A 17,319-nucleotide genomic window follows, 5' to 3' on the forward strand; every position below is an offset into this window, starting at 1 on the left:
TTTCGGCTTTGAGATGGTATGTATCTTAACTTCTTCTTCTTTTTTTTTTTTTTTTTTTTTTTTGCGGTATGTGGGCCTCTCACTGTTGTGGCTTCTCTCCCGTTGTGGAGCACAGGCTCCGGACGTGCAGGCTCAGCGGCCATGGCTCACGGGCCCAGCTGCTCTGCAGCTTGTGGGATCTTCCCAGACCAAGGCATGAACCCGTGTCCCCTGCATCGGCAGACGGACTCTCAACCACTGTGCCACCAGGGAAGCCCTCTTAACTTCTTTTGAAGCTGACTCTTGTAGAGTGGCTAGTTCATTAAGTAAGCTTAGCTATCTTAAAAATTTTCTATTTTAATTTTAAAATAATCTGGTGGAAAGTCATGATAAGTTACTTCTGTTAACTACATAGAGAGCCTGGTTTTGGGGGTTATAGGATGTATTAGGGTAAGACTATGTTGGCTTTATAAAGGACTTCAAAATACAGTGGCTTAGCTTATCAACATTTTCTTTCTTTCTTCCAAAATGCAGTCCTGGCAGCAAGGCAGCTCTCTTTCATGAAGTTGTTTATGTTCCTTTGCCATCCTTCTGGACTGGCCCATGGTTGTGGGGCAGAAGCTTCATGGCAAAACAACATGTGAGTTTAAGCCAGTGGAACAGGGGCCGACCCAGCATGCAGGGCAAGGAGGTCTTCGGTTGGAGGTGGACTGAAGTCACACACTTCACCTCTGCTCATATCCTGTTGGCTTGAACCTAGTCAGAGTCTGTTATGGACTGAATGTTTGTGTCCTCTCCAAATTCCTATATTGAAGCCCTAACCCCTAAGTGTGGCTGTATTTGCAGATGGGGCCTCTCAGGAAGTAATTAAGGTTAAATGAAGTTAATAGGGTGGGACCCTGATCCAATAGGACTATGTCCTTGTAGGAAGAGATAGCAGAGAGCTTTCTATCTGCACACACAGGAAAGGCCGTATGGAAACACAGCAAGAAGACCGGCCATTTACTAGGCTGGGAGAGGTCTCACCAGGAACAGAACAAGCTGGAATCCTGATCTTGGACTTCAGATCTGTGAGAAAATAAATTCATGTTGCTTAAGCCATCCAGTCCGTGGTATTCTGTTACAGCAGCCTGGGCAGACTAACACTATTTCTGCCTAGCTGCAAGGGAGGCTGGAAATGCAGTCCCACCTGGGTGACCATGTGTTCAGAAGAGAAGCCTGGAGCTCAGGAGGCAAGTAGCTATCTGTCCCTTTGGGCTACAAACAGAGTCCTGCCTGTCACTTTATAGCTGCTTTGCCCACTCGTTTACAGAGTTTATAGAACATCAGTTCTTACCCGAAGACCAAAGCTTATAAACCTCACGGTCCCTCAGAAAAGCAGTCCTGTCCCTCCCCAGGCCCCAGGCCCTCCTCTACTGCTGAGCTCTGAGACCTTCTATTCTTTTTTTCCCTTCTCCTTAATAATTCATGTAATTTCTTCAAATTATTCCTTTATCTGATCTTTCTTTATCATGGACACGAATGGAATCTTCAGTATCTGCTTAGATCTCAATTTTTATCTGCTTAGATTTTAGCCACTTATTATTTTTCCCCCCTAATATCATCTATATCTGATTTCTGGGCCACAGTCTTTACCTAGTGTCTTGGTTCCCCATTGCAGCTATCACAAATCACCATAAATTTAGTGCCTTAAAACAACAGGAATTTATTGTCTTACAGTTCTGGAAGTCTGAAGTCCAAAATGGACTTTCACTTGGCTCAAGTCAGTGTGTCCTCAGAGCTGGTTCTTTCCGGAGCCTCTGGGGGAGAATGTGTTTCCCTGCCTTTCCAGCTTCTAGAAGCTGCCGAATTTCTGGACACACGGTCCCCTTCCCCTGTCTTCAAAGCCATCAATGGCAGGTTCAGTTGTGTCACATTAAATCTCCCTGATTCCCCTCCCCTCCCCTCCCACCCCGCTGTTTCACTTACAAGGACCTCTGGGATTACACTGGGTTCACCCAGGAAACCCAGGAAAATCACTTCATCTCAAGATCCTTATTTACACAGAGAAATGCATGGACCCTAAATCTATATAACTGAATGAATTTTGGTGAATGTTTGTATGCATAAAACCAACACCCCAACCAGGATACAGAACATTTCCATGACCCCAGGTTCCCTTTTGTTTTTTTCCAGTCAATCTTCACTCTCTCCATAGGCAAGCACTCTTTTGATTAGTTTTGCCTGTTACTAAACTTCCCTTAGGGTCCAGCTTCTTTCTCTTACCATAATGTTTTTTAAATTTTTTATTTATTTTAAAATTTTTGGCTGCGTTGGGTCTTCGTTGCTGCATGCGGGCTTTCTCTAGTTGAGGCGAGCAGAAGCTACTCTTCATTGCAGTGTGTGGGCTTCTCATTGCGGTGGCTTCTCTTGTGGCAGAGCACGGGCTCTAGGTGCATGGGCTCAGTAGTTGCAGCTGACAGGCTTCAGTAGCTGTGGTGTGCAGGCTCAGTAGTTGTGTCTCGTGGGCTCTAGAGCGCAGGCTCAGTAGTTGTGGCGCACAGGCTTAGTTGCTCTGCGGCATGTGGGATCTTCCCAGACAAGGGCTCGAACCTGCGTCCCCTGCATTAGCAAGCAGATTGTTAACCACTGAGCTACCAGGGAAGCCCAGCAAAATTTTTTTTAAATGCATTCATGTGGTGTGTGAGCCAGTGATTCATTCTGCTTTACTATCAAGTAATATTCCATTGCAAAACATCCAACATTTTAAAGTCCATTCTCCTGGAGATGGACACGTGGCTTGGTTCCAGTTTGGGGTTATGAATGAATAAATATCAATAGATAAAATTATTGTAGAAATTCTTATTTAATCATGCTGCAACTTTTCATGCATTTTGTCACATAGCATAACATCCTCCCAGGTTCCAGCCATTAGGACGTGCACATCTTTGGGGTGCACTGTTCGGCCTCCATCCCTAATTTGCTTACTCTGTCTACCGGACCAGCACCCCTCACCCCTGCCTAAGGCTTAGTCTCCTAATCACCTTATTTACTGCCATGGGACGTTAAGAAGCTTAGCTTACACTCAGCCTCTTTAGCTTTGCCTTGGATCAGATTCTGACACCATAACCCAATTTTAGTGACTGACTTCTTACCTCTTTCCTGGTAATTAACCCCCCAGCTGTATACTCCAGGCTTGGTGCCTGGATCCTGGTATGATGTCCCTGCCTGAAATCTAAATTCCTTTAGAACTAAAGGGCAGCCTTGCTTATTCCAAGCCTCCAGAGAAACGGTCCTGCCTCATGCTCTGGGCATCACTGGCTGGGTTCCTGCTACGTGGCTGTCTGTCCTCGAGGGAAAACATCTGTCAGGCCGTGCTTCCTCTTCTTGCCTGTGACCATACTTCTCTGAGACTGGCTCCTCCAGCCTGCCCAGCCACCAATGACTAGACCTGGATTAACTTCCCTGCAGGAGCTGGCCAGTCTAGCCCAGGGTTTCTCAAATTTTGTTGCATGTTAGCACCTGGAGAGCCTTAAAATATTTTAATGTCCAGACTGCACCCCTTACCAACTGAACCCGAATCTCTGGGAGTAGAAATGAACATCAGTATCTTTTCAAACTCCATTGATTCCAATTTTCAGGCAAGATCAAGGACAGGCAAGCCAGGGACTTCTGTTCAAGGTGTGCTCTGCCTACCAACAGCATCAGCATCACCCAGGAGCTTGTTAGAGATGCAGAAACTCAGGCCTCCAATCCCAGCCCTACTGCCCTGGAGTCTGCATTTTAACAAGATCCCACAAGTGGTTCTGAAAGCTCTGATCTAGCCCATCTCACTCTGTCTGAACTCTTGTTCTGAAACATGTTCATAATCGAGCAGGGTTTTTTTTTTTCTTTTAATTGAAAAATATAGTAGTATTAGAAAAAAAAATTGAAGTAATAATTCATCTTTTTTGAGCATTTAGTGTATGTTAGAGTGTGGGTGAGTTATAGACATTGGATCATTGAATCCTTACGACGAAGTTTCTCAGCAAAACCTTCCCAAACTGCCCGATCAATGCTTGGTCTCAAATTCTCTATCTCAGTGAACTGTTGTTTCCTTCACAGAACTTACTATGTTTATAATTTTAGTATACTTTTCTTTCTGTCTTAACTGTCAGACTGAATGTTCCACAGAGGTGAGAACCTGTCTAGTTTAATGGTGGATCCATCGCACCTGGTACTTAGCAGGCACTCAGAAAGTATTTGTTGAATGAAGGAAGTTGGCACTATTATTATTCCTATGTTACAGATGAGGAAACTTGCCCACAATGTCATTTCTAGTAAGTGAGGGGGAATGAGAGCCGTCTCTGAGCCTGGCTCAAGTTCTTTATCATTGCTAGGAGCACCTGCCCCACCACTTGCCCTCTTATCAGCTGAACACAGCTGTTTTCTTCTGTAATCTGCCTTCTAGTGTCTTGTTTACACATGTGCTTATTGTATATAATTACAACCAGGATGCCCATGTTAACTGGAATTTTGCTTTTCTTAATGTTTTTTGTAAATTTTAAAAGTCTCATACTTTAAAAATGGGTACATAATAGCTTATCACTTGATTACTATAAATTATTAACCATTTAACCCTTGCTTAGCATTTAGGCATTGTCCTTGTTCTTTACTTACAGGTGACATTGAAGCCAGCATCTTTGGGTGCCTGGTTGAGCTGAATTTCTACTTTCTCACAAAACATGAACATTCTTATATCGTTTTCACCTTGAACAGGCCACCTCTGACCTTCCATTGTGCTGTAGCTAATTTAGATATTTCCAAGCCTGCTAAAGAATGGGAACATTTGAACTGCAGGGTTTCATAAGACATGTAGAATTGTGACATTTTTACTGTTCCATCTTATCCAAGCTTGTTCATTAAAGTGGCTTCTGAAATTCTTCTTTTGCTGAAATCTTTCTGCTTAATTTTGAGCAGTGACGAAACGGGCCAACTTGGCAACTTTTGGTGCTTCCTATTCACTCCTCAGATGTGCTGACCCTTCGTGTCCCTAAATCAGGAGCCTGAGTTCCCTGTCTGCAGTTCAAAGACAAGGTCTGATTGAAGTCCAGAAGGACTTTCTAGGAACCCAGGATATGGGGGGGACAGGTGACCCCTCGTGATTCCCCTGTTGCCTTTCAGCTCATCCTCCACGGTCTCAGTGCAGCTAGGGAGAGAACGCAGGACCAGAAATCAGATCTGGGGACTAGCTCTGGACGGGACATTCGCTGACATTGGGACCTAAACCCCCTGAACTCACTTCCTCATCTCTCATACAAGGGTAATTGCATCTTTTAGAATTGGGAAGATCCCATGAGCTAATCTACATGAATGCTCTTAAGACGCTCAAAAAGATATATCTGTATGTGTATAATGTAAATACAAAGTTATTTCAGTGCAGAAACACTTGTAATTCTGTCTTTTAATATTAAATGCTCAATCCTTGATTACTTATTAAATACTGAATGTCATCATTGATTTGTTAAATACTTAATACTTTAATACTTAAATATTTTAATAGTTAAGAACGTCTGCATTTTAAATTCAGTACTGTGATGAGTACCTTCTTACCCAACCATATTGCATCCTTTTTAAAGGGCCAAATTTGTTCTGTACTTCTATGATTAAAAGTAATAATAATTGTTAATATTATAATGATATTTTATTCATTAAGTGCGGAAGGATATGTCTTGAGAAAAACTAATTGGTGAGGTTGTCAAATTGATCGACACAACTGAAATAAAATTATCGCCCTATCAGGCAAAAAAAAAAAAAAAAAAGACAAAAATGAGAGCGTGGGCCGTAATAAGTGACTTACGTTATCTTGCATGTTTATATTGTGAGAAAGTGAGATTTGCAAAGTGTTATGAATACTTTCAAGAGAAAAAAAAATCAGAGGAAATTAAAAATTCTTTAACGGGGACCAGATGTAGTTTTAAAGAAAGAACAAAGCTGTTGAAATCTCCTGTTAAGACTGAACCCCGCCCCGCCATAAGACTTCTTTCTTGAACAGTAAGGGTATGCTAATGATAATAATTAAATCCAAGTGATCCTTCTTGCCTTTCTTAGGCAAAGTGGGAAACAAATTACAACTCATTTTCAGAAAAATCTTCACAAAATCCTTTGCCAACAGCAGAGCGGGGAGGCTGGCAGCTAAAAGCCCCAGAGTCCCTTCCTTGGAGGGGAGGCTCTCGGCCAGGCCCGGGCCACCACCCCCTGGGGGACAGGGGCGCCGGTCAGTAGGCCCGGGGTCCCATTCTCGGGGCGAGGCCGGGGCCCCTCGGGCGCGGGCTGGAGGAGCGGCGGGCCTGGCCGCGGCGGCGGCGGCGGCGCGGGGTCCCGGCCTCGGGCTCAGCCGCAGGGCCGCGCTGGGGCGGGAAGGGTCAACAGGGCAAATACTTTCTCGGATCCATCCGCCCCGGCCAACTTCGGCAGATCTCCCTCCCACCCCCTCCATCCCACTTTCTCCGCCCGCCCCCCAACTCCGAGCCCGCGGCTGCAGCGGGTCGACCCCCACTCCACCCCCGAGCTGGGGGATGGCTCTGGCGGTCCCCGCGGGCCGAGCGCGGGGGCCTCGGGGGGGAGGGGCCTTGGGGGGAGGGAATCTCTGTGGGGAGGGGTCTCTGGAGAGGGGGAGGAAAGCTCTCGGGGCGGGGGGAGGTCTCCGGGGGGGAGGAGCCTCCATGGCGAGGGCTCTCAGAGTGGGCGGGAGGTCTCCTTGGGGAGGGGTCTCCGGGCTGGGGGAGGAGGTCTCCAGGGGGAGGGGTCTCCGGCGAAGGCCGGGGGGCGGGGCCGGGCACGGCGGAGGTCGGCGGGGGTGTGTCCGAGGCGCCGACGGGCAGCGCAGACTCGCGCTCCGCCGAGTCCGTGCGCGCGGACGCTGCTTTCTCCTCGGAGCCACCCGAGCGGCAGAGGCGAGATGTGTGGCGGCGGCGCGGGGCTGGCGCTCCTGGCCTCGCTGCTCTGGGTCGCCGCGCAGGGCCAGCAGAGAGGTGAGCCCGGGTCGCGTCCCGGTCCCCTGGCGGGCGGGAGGCTACGGGACAAAGCCCCACTCCTGGCCGCGCCTGAGGTCGGTGCGCGCATCCGCGTTCACCCCCGACCGGGGATGAGACACGTGGGTCTCCCGCGCGTCTCCTGGAAAGGTCGCCCGGCCTGGGTGGAGAGGGCTGGGGGAGCATCCCTGACGGACGCAGCCCCCTCATCCGCGCCTCGGGCTTCCCCTCCTCGGGCTCTGGGTCCCCGGTTCTGGCTTGGCGACCCGGGAGCCCCTATGGAGAGCCGCGCTGGCCCGGCTCTCGGTCGGGGCTGCGGCGGGTGGACGGAGAATGAATGGGAAAGGCGCCCACAGAGTCCCCGCCACCGACCGGCGGCGGAAAGCTGGTGGTCCGCGGCCGGGGAAGGGGGCGGTCCCCTGGCCACTCGGGGCGGGCCGGCGCGCGGGGAGTGAGCGGGGAGGAGCGGACGTGGGAACCGGCCGCGGGCGGCGTACAGGGCTCGGCCGCGCCTCCCGGCCGCGCTGGGTGCAGGCCCCGAAGTGGCCGAACTGGCCGTTCCCTCGCAGCATAGACGGTGGTCACTTCGGGGTGAGGGAGCGGGAACTTGGACGCTGGCTGGCTGCGCGGACACGCTGACTCGCGGGGCAACGTTGGTGAAGAACAGAAACCCGAAGCGAACTTTCAAAGCTTCTGTCAGTGCCCCAGAGAAAGGGAAACCCCCCTCCGGTTTCTGTGGACAACACCGTGCCCGCTCTACCCAGAGGCTAAGGCTTCCCGGCGCCGGCTGTTGGCTAGGCGGTCACAAATATTTGTTGAAAACGTCTTAATGTATGCAATACGTGACCGCGGGCATGCTCCTACAAATACACGTGCCATTAAAAACGGAGGAAAGTACAGGTCAAAAGTAGGTAGGCGGTGTATATATGCCAATACGCTACTATGTATAAAACAGATAACTAATGAGAACCGACTGTATAGCACAGGGAACTCTACTCAAGGCTCTGTGGTGACCTAAAAGGGAAGGAAATCCAAAAAAGAGGGGATATGTGTATACGTATAGCTGATTTTTTTTAAAATTTTATTTATTTATTTATTTATTTATTTATGGCTGTGTTGGCTCTTCATTTCTGTGCGAGGGCTTTCTCTAGCTGCGGCAAGTGGGGGCCACTCCTCATCGCGGTGCGCGGGCCTTTCACTATCGCGGCCTCTCTTGTTGCGGAGCACAGGCTCCAGACGCGCAGGCTCAGTAGTTGTGGCTCACGGGCCTAGTTGCTCCGCAGCATGTGGGATCTTCCCAGACCAGGGCTCGAACCCGCGTCCCCTGCATTGGCAGGCGGATTCTCAACCACTGCGCCACCAGGGAAGCCCCGTATAGCTGATTTACTTTGCTGTACAGTAGAAACTAACACAACATTGTAAAGCAACTGAACTCCAATTAAAAAAAAAAAAAAAAAAGGCAGGCAGAACGCGCAATACCCCGTGGGAAAGATGGGTGTTTGGCATCGTGCTGAGCTGTGAACTCTGCAGCCCGTCTCATTCATTGGCGCATTCGTGGTGGAATCGCTGGACCGGAGGGAGCGACACGCTTTGAATGGCTGGGCGTCCGCTCTGCGCGAGGCGGGGGCTGGGATGCAGGGAATTTACATAGTTATCCCGGGAAGAAAGGGGCCGGCCTTGCGGGAGAGCGGGCTTGGACTCTTCGAGCTGAACGCCTTTCTCTCGGGTTGCTGACAGTGAAAAGCCTGGTTTCCCACAGGGTGGAGGGAGAGCAGCTGGACTCAGCTTCCTTGTTCTAAGAAATTGAAAGTCCTGGACTGGGGAAATGCCCCGAGTGTTTTCCGCGCCCCTCTGGGCTCAGCACTTGGCCTGGGCGGCTGTGAATGGTGTTTGGAGAAAGTGGGACCGCGTGGGGCTTTCCTGCTTTTAGATGCTGCGGAAAACCACCCACTGCGTGGGAGCCTTTGAATCTTTCACACTACCTTCCAGATTTTCAGCCCTCACCCCACAACCATCACCCTTCCTAACAGGCACCTTTAAGGGAGTTTTGACCTTTTAAAATATAAGTTGGGACCCCGTGTATATAGCATGCATGACTAGTGAAATGGTGTAATCTGGTCATAATATAATAATAAAATAATTCTGACTAGCATCATCAGTGAGTTAGTTATCTGGTGCTTATATTTTTTAAAACAATCATCCTATAGCATTCAGATTATTAGGAATTCTCTATCATTTCACAGCCTCTCTGGATTACTTTACATCTCATGGTATGTGACTCAATAGCTCACTTCCTTTGAGATGTAACCTGTGTAAAGTGAGCTCTTCCTAAGTATAAAATACTAGGTGGTATATTTCTAACAATAATGTTGTGTTACGTCCACAGCTGGCAATTACATGGATTATAGTTGCTTCACAGGTCAGCTCAGCAACTCTTGTTTTGAACTGTTTTTTTTTTTTTTTTCTTAGTAAAAATAGACAATTCCAAGGATAGAGGAAAAAATCTATTCTATGACTAGAGAAAATTTACTTCATTCTCATAAATGATGTAGCATTCAAATTTAGCGTGTATGTGCTCTCCAGTGAAGTGTGTGCCTGAATGGCTTTCAAAGGTGCATTTTTCTTTCCTGTAGTATTCCCCAAGTAAGGGCCAAGAAAAAATACTGATTTTAGCAGTTGGAAACAAGGATTGTGTAATAAAAACATCACTGCCCACTTCCTACGTATCCCAGACTTTGGCCCATTCCTTTTTTCTCTTCCCCTTTTCCAGACATTAATATAAAGCCTACATCTGTAGTTAATATAGCATGATCGAGAATTCAAATGCAACAAGGATATGAAATAAACACATGCTGTTCCATAGTGTCTTGTGCCACTCTTAGAATCGCGAGTATTGTAAAATGTTTATATGACCACTTATTTCAAGGTAAGCTTCCTTGAGACACCCTACAATTTTAGAATAATTCATAAGTTTCTACAGATATTCATTATCATCTACAGTAGGTTTTTTTTTTTTTTTTTTTTTTTTTTTTTTTCGGTACTCAGGCCTCTCACTGTTGTGGCCTCTCCCGTTGTGGAGCACAGGCTCTGGATGCGCAGGCTCAGTGGCCATGGCTCACGGGGCCTAGCTGCTCAGCGGCATGTGGGATCTTCCCGGACCAGGGCACGAACCCATGTCCCCTGCATCGGCAGGCGGACTCTCAACCACTGCGCCATCAGGGAAGCCCTACAGTAGGTTTTTATGGAGAAAGGACAAGATATGCCTTTAAGCTTTAGGTGTTTTACTTTTTGGCTTTACAAGCTGTGGGAAATTGGGCAAGTTACTTAACCTCTCTGTGCTTTGGTTTCACCATCTGTAAATGGGAATAGTAATGGTGCCTCCCTGGAGAGGCTGTTCATGATGAAATGAAAGAATGCAAGATAAGTTCTTAGAACAGTGCCTAACCCAGGATCAGCCCTCAATAAGCATTATCTAAGCATCATTATTACTATTTTGCACAGAACTATTGGGAGGCCTTCTTGCCAGCCGTATTCTCTGGAATTTGGAGTCTGGGTTTAGAATCAAGTAGTCTTGGGCTCAAACGCCAGACCTGTCACTTTGATGAGCCGTGATGTTGGTTAACTTTCTCAGCATCTCTGGATCTGTGAAATGCAGAGAACTGATGTGATTCAGTAACACAGGGAGAAAATTGGCCCAGCGTTGGGCATGTCAGCATCATAGACACGCAGTCCATGGTGATGGTCTAACTGTCTCGCCTGCAGTGCGTCCTCACCATCCTGGACCCACATTCATTTGGGCGTTAAGACTTGTTGATTTTACCTCTTGAAAATCTGTGCAATCCATCTCCCATTTTTGTCCCCACTGCTGACTAGGCTCAGGAACTGTTTGTCTTTCCCATGAAATATTGTGATGATTCTTTCATTGGGCCTCCCTCTTCCTCTCCTCTCCATCTTCAGCACCACCATCACCATGATTTTTCTAGAAGCACCACCCTATAGGCTTGGACTAATGCCTCTCAAACTCCTGACTTCATAACACGGACACACAAAGTGACATTGGAGAATTCCATGGGGCTAAAGGAGGAGGCTGGGACCCAGCTGGCCTGCTGGCCCAGAGCTCAGGGTGTTACCTGGGGATGAACGTGCCCCTGTTCATAGCTGACCAGTGGTGCCGGGCACATGGGCTATTCAGTGCTGGACAAGCCTCCCATTTGCGGTCTAAAACCCCCAGAAAGCTTCCCGGTACCGCGATTGCTGAAGTACTTATGATGTGCCCTTCCCTGGACTCCTGGTGCTCTGGTCCCTTAGCGCCATTGTTGTCCTTATCCTGGTGGCCTAAGCCAGTGGCTCACTGATCTGTCTCACCCACTGGCCTGGGCTTCCTGAGGGCAGGGGCTGTTTTATTCCCAACTGGGTGTCCATCGCTGTGCAATGTTCCTGGTGGTTAATAACCACCTGTCTTGGTTGAGCCACATTGAGATTAATATCTTTATTCACGAATCAAGTAACTTTAAAAACTATTTTTGAATAGGTAATCCATGCCCATGGTACAAAGTTCAAAAGATACCAAAAGGTATATAGAAAAGGTTAAGTCACCTACTTCTGAGGTAACTACGATTTTTAGTTCTTGAGTATCTTTCCTTAGATGTTTCTTCATGTAACTCCTAAAAGCAAGCTACTTCCTAAAACCTGCTTCCTCCCTAGCACTTTCTAATAGTATAAGAAAGGTACTAGTTATTTCCTGATAAAACAGGAAACATTCTTCCTATCTCCACTGTCCGTCCTTCTTACTACTTCTTTAATATCCCTGCTGCCGGATGTTAAATGCATCACTTAATCAATGTCTACACTTACCGACTTTTCACTTTCCAACTTGTCCCTTTCAACATGGCCTTTGACAGACGGTATTAGAGCCTTGTTTCCTAGATCTTTTGGAATTTAAAAACTAGCTCATTGGATTGCTTTCATGACCCTGTACTCCTTCTTTAAGTATTGCTTACTGTAGCATTCATAAGCTATTCCTGAAGCTGTAAATAATTTTTAAAAAATATATTTAGACGATTTATGATGTAGAGAGGTTAAGTTTAAGAATAGCTCTATCAGAAGTTAAGGATAGCGTGTTATTTATTTTTCCAAAAAGTATGATTTATTACTGGAACGACAATGGCAGACACAGAAAAACTTAAATTTTAAAAATAATTCCTGGGCTTCCGTGGTGGCGCAGTGGTTGAGAGTCCGCCTGCTGATGCAGGGGACACGGGTTCGTGTCCGGGAGGATCCCGCATGCCGCAGAGCGGCTGGGCCTGTGAGCCATGGCCGCTGAGCCTGCGCGTCCGGAGCCTGTGCTCCGCAACGGGAGAGGCCACAACAGTGAGAGGCCCGCGTACCGCAAAAAAAAATAAAAATAAAAATAATAACAATAATAATTCCTGATGAATAAAGTTAAGCCTGTACCTTGAATACAAAGTTAAGTGGAGATAACCAGAGAGAACTTTTGCTCTGAGACCTTAGCTGAACCTGTTACTGATATTCGTCAGAAATGTTTGGATGAACAAGATAAACTATAGTCTCCGAAGAAGGATGTATGTAGCTTATTTACATGCTTGCAACTAATTATTTTGCTTGTTTTATTTCTAAAATCCTAGCGTGTATCCATGGACAATTGAGTAAATAAATGCATTTCAAAGTTAATGAGGAGAAAAAACTCCTTTATAGAAGTAATTTAGGTAAGTTCGTGAACTTGGGTTCTGTTGGGACATGCCTGCCAGGGAGCTATTTCAGTGTAAAATGCTGCACTCCAGCTGGGTTCATTGCATCTTCATGTCCTTTGTACTGAGGTGGCAGCGCTCAGAGTAACCATTTCACGGCACAGATGCTTGCCACCAGCGTCTTTGTTTTCTCAAGGCTGGATCGGGAGAGCTTTCTTTGGGGTAACTTGTTCCCAGTGATTTTGTGTCTTGCTGAGAGGCAGGAGACAGACAATGGAAACACTGAGATTCCACACCAGCGTGGTGGATAACATTCTTGCCTAGGTAAGCATTTACCTCAGAGGTTAATCCAGAAACGATGCTGTGGAAACACATCAGATCCTGATTTCAGCGTGTGTGTGCATTTTTTCCCTTTTTTGATTCAACCATTTGAAGTCTGAATCTCTTCATTCCTGAACTTATCTTTGAAGTCGCATCTGCTGGCCCAGCAGGCAGTATGACTCCAGTTCTTGTGCCAGAGAACCTCCTGCCTTGCTGATGGGAATGTCAGATTTAGCTCCATGAGTATTTATGGAAAGTGCCATCTTTTCCCATTCCCTGAAGGATTTCCTGCATTTAGTTGCATTGCTCCATAATTTCCTGCCAGAACCTCAGGAAACTCTTTAATTAATTAATTTATTTATTTATTTATTTATGGCACACGGGCTTAGTTGCTCCGTGGCATGTGGGATCTTCCCGGACTAGGGCTTGAACCCGTGTCCCCTGCCTTGGCAGGCGGATTCTTAACCACTGTGCCACCAGGGAAGCCCCAGGAAACTCTTTACAACAATATAAAAGGTGCTTAAGTTTAGCAGATCATTTTTAGTTAAGAGGGGACACTCAGAAAGGAGAAAAACCCTCACTCCACGATGCTGATTATTGTACACCCCACTTTTAAATGTCCTCCAACCTCTTTGTGATGGCAGGATTTTACTCACTAAAAGCGATTATCTTGTTATCTCAGGCGCAGCACAGGAATTCTTTCCTGCTCCAATGACTTCTTTCCCTGTTTCTGCCAGTTTATGGCATTCTTTCGGTCACCTTGGCTTCATCTTCCTTTCTTTCTTTTCTTTTTTTGGATTCCCCCTATCTAAATCATCCCTCTGCATTTTTGTTTCTTCCTTTAAAAAGGTCCCTGATTTTTTTTGCCTTTGTTCCTCTTTATGACACTGCAGATGATCACTGTCTGTCCAGAAGACTATAACCAGCCACTTGGAATAAGTCTCTGATGGCAGCATCCGCTCATCTAATCTAGTCCCACATGGCGGTGAGACTGGTGCTCCTTAACCGCTGTCTTCATAACACACCCCCTGGCTTCACTCGCTGGCCACAGCCGTCCGTCATCCCCCCAGATTCACAAAGTCAGGTATTGACTCTGGACTGTGTGATTTGTTCCCATGACTCCCTCACCTGAGTGGCATCCCCACTCTCTACCTGAAGCCTCAGCCGATCCCCCATGGCCAGTTGGTCCCCGCCCCAGGGCAGACTTGTTTTTATGGCCTCTGTGGCCGTTTTTGAACTTGTGTTGTATTTTGTGATCAGTCGGGGTTCCCATCCAGCCAGAGTTGCCATCTGGTCCTCTTGTGGATGGCTTGCCCAGAATGCCATTGATCAAGGTCAAAAAAGAGGGGACATTTTTCTTTCAAAGAGCAAAACCTTAGCTCCCTGCATTTCTTTCCACACACAGGTTCTAACTTGGGGGCACAGGTTCTAGTGCTGGGACCTGAGCCCTAGGCAGTGAGAGAGCAGTAACGCCAACAAACCGCCCCCCAGACCCCCGCAGAGGCAACGGGGTTGCCTTAACAAGGATGAAACCCTTACCCAGCCCCTGGATTGCAAACCCAGCCCTGAGCCCGGCTCCTCTCGGGGCAGGAGGTCCTCCAGCTTCCTAGATTTTGTACCACTGGAGGGAATTAGGATTCCACAGGTCTGAGTAGGATCTAGAATCTGTTTCAGGAAACCTTTTTCCTATCTGGATACCAGAGGCGGAAGGAATTTTTCAACCGGCCTTCAAGCTGAGCCTGTTGGGTTTCCAGTTTAAATAGTTGTTTCCGGAACTATCTTTGCCACTTGGTGTACTTTCTGTCCCTGTGGCTCTGCCCTGGGGTGGGCTAGCACTCTTTCCCCATCCTCAAACTTCCCACCGTCCATCCTTCAAACCCTTCCTTCTGAATCTCCAATTCAGGCGTTTCTGTCTTTGTTTTTGTACGTGATCTAGTTTTCCCAACTCTTTACAACTCTGCCCTGGCTTCATGGCTGCACTTTTGTTCATTCTAGAAGTTTGGGGTGGGGAGAGTTTGAGATATTCGTGAACGTTGTGACATGCCTTTGGGAGCTCCCACTGCTTTTCTTGTAAGGGAGCTGGCATTTTAAATCCTTGACACCTTCTTGGGGTAGGGAATAATGTTTTCTTGTGGGATTGTTGTCATTTCTAGTCAGTGTCTCTAGATTTTTCCCCGTTTGCTCATGCACTTACTTGCTCAGTTTCATGCACCAAATGTGTAGTGGACCTTCGACCTTCCAGGCCCCAAGTCGGGGTGTGTCCTGAGGTCCTCGTTCTCAGCCGCTTTCCTCATTATGATTCCACTATGGACATTCTTTTTTTTTTTTTTTTTTCCATTTTTTTTTAAGTTTATTTATTTATTTTTTTAATTAGTTTCTGCTTTATAACAAAGTGAATCAGTCATACATATACATCTGTTCCCACATCCCTTCCCTCATGCATCTCCCTCCCTCCCACCCTCCCCATCCCACCCCTCCAGGCGGTCACAAAGCACCGAGCTGATCTCCCTGTGCTCTGCGGCTGCTTCCCACTATCTATCTACCTTACGTTTGGTAGTGTATACACGTCCATGCCTCTCTTTCGCCTTGTCACAGCCCACCCTTCCCCCTCCCCATATCCTCAAGTCCATTCTCAAGTAGGTCTGCGTCTTCATTCCCGTTTTGCCCCTAGGTTCTTCATGACATTTTTTTTTTAAATTCCGTATATATGTGTTAGCATACGGTATTTGTCTTTCTCTTTCTGACTAACTTCACTCTGTATGACAGACTCTAGGTCTATCCACCTCATTACAAATAGCTCAGTTTCGTTTCTTTTTATGGCTGAGTAATATTCCATTGTATATATGTGCCACATCTTCTTTATCCATTCATCCGATGATGGACACTTAGGTTGTTTCCAGCTCCGGGCTATTGTGAATAGAGCTGCAATGAACATTTTGGTACATGTCTCTTTTTGAATTATGGTTTTCTCAGGGTATATGCCCAGTAGTGGGATTGCTGGGTCATATGGTAGTTCTATTTGTAGTTTTTTAAGGAACCTCCATACCGTTCTCCATAGTGGCTGTACCAATTCACATTCCCACCAGCAGTGCAAGAGTGTTCCCTTTTCTCCACACCCTCTCCAGCATTTATTGTTTCTAGATTTCTTTTTTTTTTTTTTAATTAGTTTCTGCTTTATAACAAAGTGAATCAGTCATACATATACATCTGTTCCCACATCCCTTCCCTCATGCATCTCCCTCCCTCCCACCCTCCCCATCCCACCCCTCCAGGCGGTCACAAAGCACCGAGCTGATCTCCCTGTGCTCTGCGGCTGCTTCCCACTATCTATCTACCTTACGTTTGGTAGTGTATATATGTCCATGCCTCTCTTTCGCTTTGTCACAGCTTACCCTTCCCCCTCCCCATATCCTCAAGTCCATTCTCAAGTAGGTCTGTGTCTTTATTCTCGTTTTGCCCCTAGGTTCTTCATGACATTTTTTTTTAAATTCCGTATATATGTGTTAGCATACGGTATTTGTCTTTCTCTTTCTGACTAACTTCACTCTGTATGACAGACTCTAGGTCTATCCACCTCATTACAAATAGCTCAGTTTCGTTTCTTTTTATGGCTGAGTAATATTCCATTGTATATATGTGCCACATCTTCTTTATCCATTCATCCGATGATGGACACTTAGGTTGTTTCCAGCTCCGGGCTATTGTGAATAGAGCTGCAATGAACATTTTGGTACATGTCTCTTTTTGAATTATGGTTTTCTCAGGGTATATGCCCAGTAGTGGGATTGCTGGGTCATATGGTAGTTCTATTTGTAGTTTTTTAAGGAACCTCCATACCGTTCTCCATAGTGGCTGTACCAATTCACATTCCCACCAGCAGTGCAAGAGTGTTCCCTTTTCTCCACACCCTCTCCAGCATTTATTGTTTCTAGATTCCTTGATGATGGCCATTCTGACTGGTGTGAGATGATATCTCATTGTAGTTTTGATTTGCATTTCTCTAATGATTAATGATGTTGAGCATTCTTTCATGTGTTTGTTGGCAGTCTGTATATCTTCTTTGGAGAAATGCCTATTTAAGTCTTCTGCCCATTTTTGGATTGGGTTGTCTGTTTTTTTGCTATTGAGCTGCATGAGCTGTTTATAAATTTTGGAGATTAATCCTTTGTCAGTTGCTTCATTTGCAAATATTTTCTCCCATTCTGAGGGTTGTCTTTTGGTCTTCTTTATGGTTTCCTTTGCTGTGCAAAAGCTTTGAAGTTTCATTAGGTCCCATTTGTTTATCTTTGTTTTTATTTCCATTTCTCTAGGAGGTGGGT

The 17,319-nt window shown here is 46.5% G+C and overlaps 1 protein-coding gene across 1 annotated transcript in view; it reads left to right on the forward strand.

The window, feature by feature from the left end:
* Positions 1–6,898: 6,898 nt before the first annotated feature.
* Positions 6,899–17,319, forward strand: part of LAMA1 (laminin subunit alpha 1) — a gene marked incomplete at its 5' end in the record, with an annotated part of 155,412 nt that continues 144,991 nt past the window's right edge. The window contains one exon of the mRNA XM_081253245.1: positions 6,899–6,971. Within this exon, the coding sequence (XP_081109371.1) occupies positions 6,899–6,971 (73 nt within the window). The remainder of the gene's footprint in view (positions 6,972–17,319) is intronic.

The sequence above is a fragment of the Mesoplodon bidens genome, assembly GCF_964165515.1.
Source record: "Mesoplodon bidens genome assembly, chromosome: 13".
Lineage (NCBI taxonomy): Eukaryota > Metazoa > Chordata > Mammalia > Artiodactyla > Ziphiidae > Mesoplodon > Mesoplodon bidens.